Source organism: Oncorhynchus mykiss, chromosome 6 (assembly GCF_057628025.1).
Source record: "Oncorhynchus mykiss isolate SJ-2025 chromosome 6, ASM5762802v1, whole genome shotgun sequence".
Taxonomy (NCBI): Eukaryota; Metazoa; Chordata; class Actinopteri; order Salmoniformes; family Salmonidae; genus Oncorhynchus; species Oncorhynchus mykiss.
The window spans coordinates 79,794,655-79,801,936 of NC_143027.1; the positions used below are offsets into that span (position 1 = coordinate 79,794,655).

At 47.8% G+C, this 7,282-nt stretch overlaps 1 protein-coding gene across 4 annotated transcripts in view; it reads right to left on the reverse strand.

Moving 5' to 3' along the window:
• The window catches only part of LOC118936437 (ATPase family gene 2 protein homolog B), a 26,340-nt gene extending 19,504 nt beyond the window's left edge, over positions 1-6,836 (reverse strand). Inside the window, exons 1-4 of one of the 4 annotated variants that reach the window (XM_090238971.1) lie at positions 6,431-6,581; positions 3,981-4,680; positions 3,478-3,663; positions 2,959-3,243 (exon numbers count right to left, since the gene is read on the reverse strand). In XM_090238971.1, the coding sequence (XP_090095097.1) occupies positions 2,959-3,243; positions 3,478-3,663; positions 3,981-4,646 (1,137 nt within the window). In that variant the 5' untranslated portion in view covers positions 4,647-4,680; positions 6,431-6,581. Of the gene's footprint in view, positions 1-2,958; positions 3,244-3,477; positions 3,664-3,980; positions 4,681-5,167 lie in introns of all 4 variants that reach the window. The other 3 variants (XM_090238969.1, XM_090238970.1, XM_090238972.1) reach the window with 3 other exon arrangements.
• Between the last annotated feature and the right edge of the window lie 446 nt (positions 6,837-7,282).

Consider the following 7,282-nt stretch of genomic DNA (forward strand, 5'->3'; position numbering starts at 1 on the left):
AGAGGAAACATTACAGACAGGATGGATAACTACTGCTGTGCTGTGGGGGCACCGATAACCACCTGGACAACAGAGAGAGAGAGGAAACATTACAGACAGGATGGATAACTACTGCTGTGCTGTGGGGGCACCGATAACCACCTGGACAACAGAGAGAGAGAGGAAACATTACAGACAGGATGGATAACTACTGCTGTGCTGTGGGGGCACCGATAACCACCTGGACAACAGAGAGGGAGAGAGAGGAAACATTACAGACAGGATGGATAACTACTGCTGTGCTGTGGGGGCACCGATAACCACCTGGACAACAGAGAGAGAGGAAACATAACAGACAGGATGGATAACTACTGCTGTGCTGTGGGGGCACCGATAACCACCTGGACTACAGAGAGAGAGAGAGGAAACATTACAGACAGGATGGATAACTACTGCTGTGCTGTGGGGGCACCGATAACCACCTGGACAACAGAGAGAGAGGAAACATAACAGACAGGATGGATAACTACTGCTGTGCTGTGGGGGCACCGATAACCACCTGGACTACAGAGAGAGAGAGAGGAAACATAACAGACAGGATGGATAACTACTGCTGTGCTGTGGGGGCACCGATAACCACCTGGACAACAGAGAGAGAGAGGAAACATAACAGACAGGATGGATAACTACTGCTGTGCTGTGGGGGCACCGATAACCACCTGGACAACAGAGAGAGAGAGAGGAAACATAACAGACAGGATGGATAACTACTGCTGTGCTGTGGGGGCACCGATAACCACCTGGACAACAGAGAGAGAGAGAGGAAACATTACAGACAGGATGGATAACTACTGCTGTGCTGTGGGGGCACCGATAACCACCTGGACAACAGAGAGAGAGAGAGAGAGGAAACATTACAGACAGGATGGATAACTACTGCTGTGCTGTGGGGGCACCGATAACCACCTGGACAACAGAGAGAGGAAACATAACAGACAGGATGGATAACTACTGCTGTGCTGTGGGGGCACCGATAACCACCTGGACAACAGAGAGAGAGGAAACATAACAGACAGGATGGATAACTACTGCTGTGCTGTGGGGGCACTGATAACCACCTGGACAACAGAGAGAGAGAGAGGAAACATTACAGACAGGATGGATAACTACTGCTGTGCTGTGGGGGCACTGATAACCACCTGGACAACAGAGAGAGAGAGAGGAAACATAACAGACAGGATGGATAACTACTGCTGTGCTGTGGGGGCACCGATAACCACCTGGACAACAGAGAGGGAGAGAGGAAACATAACAGACAGGATGGACAACTACTGCTGTGCTGTGGGGGCACCGATAACCACCTGGACAACAGAGAGAGGAAACATAACAGACAGGATGGATAACTACTGCTGTGCTGTGGGGGCACCGATAACCAACTGGACAACAGAGAGGGAGAGAGAGGAAACATTACAGACAGGATGGATAACTACTGCTGTGCTGTGGGGGCACCGATAACCACCTGGACAACAGAGAGAGAGAGAGGAAACATTACAGACAGGATGGATAACTACTGCTGTGCTGTGGGGCACCGATAACCACCTGGACTACAGAGAGAGAGAGAGAGGAAACATAACAGACAGGATGGATAACTACTGCTGTGCTGTGGGGGCACTGATAACCACCTGGACAACAGAGAGAGAGAGAGAGGAAACATTACAGACAGGATGGATAACTACTGCTGTGCTGTGGGGGCACTGATAACCACCTGGACAACAGAGAGAGAGAGAGGAAACATAACAGACAGGATGGATAACTACTGCTGTGCTGTGGGGGCACCGATAACCACCTGGACAACAGAGAGAGAGGAAACATTACAGACAGGATGGATAACTACTGCTGTGCTGTGGGGCACCGATAACCACCTGGACAACAGAGAGAGAGAGAGGAAACATTACAGACAGGATGGATAACTACTGCTGTGCTGTGGGGGCACCGATAACCACCTGGACAACAGAGAGAGAGAGAGAGGAAACATAACAGACAGGATGGATAACTACTGCTGTGCTGTGGGGGCACCGATAACCACCTGGACAACAGAGAGAGAGAGAGGAAACATTACAGACAGGATGGATAACTACTGCTGTGCTGTGGGGGCACCGATAACCACCTGGACAACAGAGAGAGAGAGAGAGGAAACATAACAGACAGGATGGATAACTACTGCTGTGCTGTGGGGCACCGATAACCACCTGGACAACAGAGAGAGAGGAAACATTACAGACAGGATGGATAACTACTGCTGTGCTGTGGGGGCACCGATAACCACCTGGACAACAGAGAGAGAGGAAACATTACAGACAGGATGGATAACTACTGCTGTGCTGTGGGGGCACCGATAACCACCCGGACAACAGAGAGAGAGAGAGGAAACATAACAGACAGGATGGATAACTACTGCTGTGCTGTGGGGGCACCGATAACCACCTGGACAACAGAGAGAGAGAGAGGAAACATTACAGACAGGATGGATAACTACTGCTGTGCTGTGGGGGCACCGATAACCACCTGGACAACAGAGAGAGAGGAAACATAACAGACAGGATGGATAACTACTGCTGTGCTGTCGGGGCACCGATAACCACCTGGACAACAGAGAGAGAGAGAGGAAACATTACAGACAGGATGGATAACTACTGCTGTGCTGTGGGGGCACCGATAACCACCTGGACAACAGAGAGAGAGGAAACATAACAGACAGGATGGATAACTACTGCTGTGCTGTGGGGCACCGATAACCACCTGGACAACAGAGAGAGAGGAAACATTACAGACAGGATGGATAACTACTGCTGCACCAATGACTGCCTGGAGGCAACAGGCACAGGATAGAATGTTACTGAACAGACCAACACACTCATTACTGTGCCTTCTGTGGAACTTTCTGCTTTGAATTAAGTTTGAATAACAACATTAAGTCACCTCTCTGTCGAACCTCCCGGGCCTCCGTAGCGCCGGGTCCAAGCTGTCCGGCTGATTAGTGGCTCCTACGATGAGGAAGCGATCTGATTGGTCCATGCCGTCCATGAGCGTGAGCAGTTGCGCGACCAGCCGGTTCTCGGGTGCGGAGGATCCAGTCCGTCTGGGACAGAGAGAGTCCAGCTCATCCAGGAACAACACACAAGGCCCTTCCTCTGCCGCTGCCCGCGCCCGACCAAACACCGCCCGCAACCTCTCCTCACTTTCCCCTGGCCGAGACCCCACTACCTGGGGTGTGGAGGAGGCAAGGTAAAGTCCAATTACATTCAGCCAGTATGTGTGTATTGTGTAACATCGAGCAAACAAGCTAAACAACATATGTAAGAAGGCTGGGTAAATCTAGCTTCAAGTAAGCAAGTATTCAAGTGTGTGTTGTGTAATACTGTGTGTGTATGTGCATGCATATCTATGTGACTGTGTGTGCGTTCATGTTTATATGTGTGTATATATATGTCCTCTTACCTCTGGTCCTCTGACTGTGATCAGGCTGGCCCCCACCTCCCCCACCAGGCAGCGGACCAGCAGGGTCTTTCCGACCCCCGGCGGCCCAGCAAGGAGCACTCCTCTGGGGCAGGAGAGACCCAGGGAGCCCAGGGTAGCAGGGTACTGCAGAGGCAGGTGCAACATCTCTCTCAGAGACGCTGACACCTGGAATCGCAGACAATGAAGACATGATTATAGACACTGAAGAATCTTTCTCTCCACCTTAATAGTCTACAGTGACTTCCTCCACTTGTCTCCTCTCCTCCAACTCCACTGGCTAACTGAAGACTTCAGGAGAAGAGAAAAAAGATTCAAGAGGCATCCTAGAGTCCATATTGCTTTCACCTACTGAGTCACATGTGACAATTGAAAATGACTATTGAGAAGGAGGACAGGAGAAGACGTCACTGTAGATTATTGAGGTGGACAGGAGAAGACGTCACTGTAGATTATTGAGAAGCAGCCTCTTCCTGGGTCCTCACCTCTTCCAGTCCTCCCAGCAGGACCTGGGGCTGCTCCTGGAGCTGTCCTCTGTAATACCGGAGGGTCCTCGTCCCCGTTATTTCCACCCCTGTCTTAGATGTAACCAAACCAGTCACGGTGGACTCTGGGTTCAGGCTCTCAATGACGATCAGTTTAATGTCCGTGTCATAGTCACTCACATCTATCACGTGCTTCTGGTGGACATATGTCCCTTTCAGCATGTCCTTCACTAGTTCATGGATGAAACTGGGAGGGGTGGTTTTCCGGAACTCCACACTCTGAACCACCACTGTTATTCGGATGCCTTTCAGCTTGGGGCAGGAGACTGGGGTGAGACTAGGACTTAGGCATGGGCTGGGGGGAAGTGGGCTAGAGCTGGGGCTAGGGTTAGGGCTGGGGGTTAGGGGTAGGCTGAGGTGTGTGGGTGTAGCTTTGTTTAAGATAAGATTTGAAGAACAACATTTCATGTCTATCTGTATGAATCCGTCAGCCAGGTCAGGCCTGGGCCAGGCAGTACAGAGACAGGACCCTCCAGACAGAGCCACCAGAACAGGAGAGCCCAGCCCCAACCCCAGGGAGGACATCAGCCCTGGGCCCAGTCTGACCCTCTGGGTTCCCCGGTCTGCTGGGTCCATTGGCAGCACTCTCAGAGACACCTCCTCCATCGCAGTCACAGCTGGAGAGAAGACACAGGCTTGTCTGTGGGAGGAAGAGATTGAGAGGCAGGGATATGGGGTTTATTCATCAAGAACTCTCTCACTGAAATACAGACACTAAATGACAGACACACAGACTCACATTTACTTTTCTTGTTTATGAGATACAGATAGGTTATTTTTATCATATATAATTGTTTTTGTTGTAGTTTGTTTAAGTTTTAATATAATCTTTCAATAATTAATAATGTGACAATATTTTTTGAAATACACATTGCATAATAGAAGGCAGACATTTCAAAGATAAATTTGTTGGACAGAGATAATCACCTGAACTGTTCATACATTTAGAAATATTAGATGACAGACCACTACTGATAAAAAAAGTTATGCTTGTAATTTTGCTTGTATACAGTTGTTAATGGCCTTTTTAGTTAATGATACTCATTGAGGGCTGTTTTTTATATCTCTTTTCAAAGTCTTTTTTGTGGTCCCCTTTTCCTGAGGGGAAGAGACAGGCTATTTCTTACCACTTTTTGATGGATGGGTACCTTCATTGGAGCTGGAAGTGTCTGGGGGCAGAGGAGGGTAGCCACTAGGGAGGTGGCCGGAGTACTGGCAAGGTTTGGTGGATCGTCATCATGAGCCTCTATTTGGGTGGACCAGTCTGCTGCAGGACCTGTGTCATCAGGGAGGGAAGTGTCTTGTGATGGCTCTTCCCTGAAGACTCGAAGCTGTCATTGTTCTCCTCATTGTGGCTGTTGCTCTTGGGTTTGTGATGTTTCTCCTCTTGACCTCTCGGTTCCCTTGTCCTCCTCTTCCCCACCTCTCTGCTGTTCATCTTGTTTGGGGACGTGCTGTGGGATCTGTGGCTTGTCTACTGGCTGCATTGGTTGTTGCATTTCAGTTTCTGCTACCCTTCCACCGTTCTTTGCTCTGTTGCTGTAGGCTTGTGGACAGTTGAAGTAGGTGAGCCCATCACCATTGCAGGGTGTGCACTTGCTTTCACTCGTGCAGTCTCTGGACTTGTGGCCGAACTCACTGCATCTCCAGCACGTAACAGTCTTGCAATCCTTCACCTGGTGGTCCATGGCATCACAGATATAGCAGCGGGTGGTCTGTCCTGGGTAGAATATTCTGCTGCTGTGTGGCCCCAGCAGGATGTTGTTAGGGATCACGACAGCTTCACCATCAGTTCCTCTTTTGGTCCGGACCTTGTACCCCCTTAGGCCATACCCATATCCCATTGTTGTCTACTGGTTTCGTGGCAGGCTGAAGTAGAGTGCAATAGCGTTGCAGATACAACTCTGTCATGGTCAGAAACTCTTCCTCTACTTCAAAGGTATAGCCTTCTCGTCCACGTTAAATGGGGACTTCGCTTCCCAATCACTCCATTTCTGCTCATGTGCATTTTCGTTGCGCCGATTTGGGAGGGTTATGTAGGAATAGTCGTCTGCAGCAGTGATCGAACTATAGGTTTTCAGCCACATACTCTAGTACTAGGCACCTCTCCTTCCTCAACGAAGCGCAGCCTGACCCATAGTTGCTAAGGTCGGGCTGCAGAGCTCCCAAAATTGGGAGCCATGATGGAACATTTGCTCCGTTATAAGTTGTGAAATCACCTTTACCATCACCAAAACAGTTTAGCAACCCTATCCCAGCCTGATTTCTACTTAAGCTGTCTGGTCACAGTTGCTAGTTAGCAACGGCTAGCTGGCTGACTTCTCTGGCTAACAACACCATAAAGGCCACACATATACAGACACAGTAGCTAGTTAGCTATAGCCACTTACCAATATGAGTATTAAACGATCTTCAACCACGTTTGTTTCACTCTTATTTCACTAGACAAATAGTTTGACAGCTAACGTTAGCTAGAAGCTATCATGCTGCATTTCTATGTTTACAGCAGCCATGTGTGTCGAACATGAGATGGCCAACAATAAGCATTCCCTCGAACAATTTGTGGGGGTTAGCTGGTAAGGGATTATAATTCAGATATTATTTTACATTGTAGTTTGTTAAAATATTTGCTCGAGAGTTGTTGATAAATAACTTTGAAGTGATGAAACATCTTGGAAGCAGATGCGCGTAAGTTTCTGCCTCTTTAAAACCCCGGTTTTATCACAGTCGCCCAGCTACATAAAGCTATCATTCAAAACATGTCTCACTGGCGTTATCTTGTGTACAACGATATACAAACAACTTCTGTGCAACATTACATTGTTGATGGCGATATAGCTTGTGAAAAAAAAAACATCTAGTGACTTTAATTACAGAAAGTCATTTGAGCATTCTCCATTAATGTCACCAAATCTCGATGAATGTCAGCCTGCAGTGGTATTAATGTGGTTATGAGAGATTCGCATAGTCTCTTTTTATTTTTAAATACAAATTTAAAAAGTTTTATTAATAACAAATCAATACATAAAGCACATGAGGGAACACAAGCATACATAGATTACAAACAATATACAATCGAGCTAGGGGGTACAATATCACATTACAATTACACAAGGACCTTAAGGGACATGCATATACTTACAATTCTAACAGCTTTTTTGTTAGTAGAGCATTTAACCGTCTTAAAATACAGTTCAATTTCTTTTTGTAGGGTACGAAAATGTGGTTTTCTGTTTGTAAAT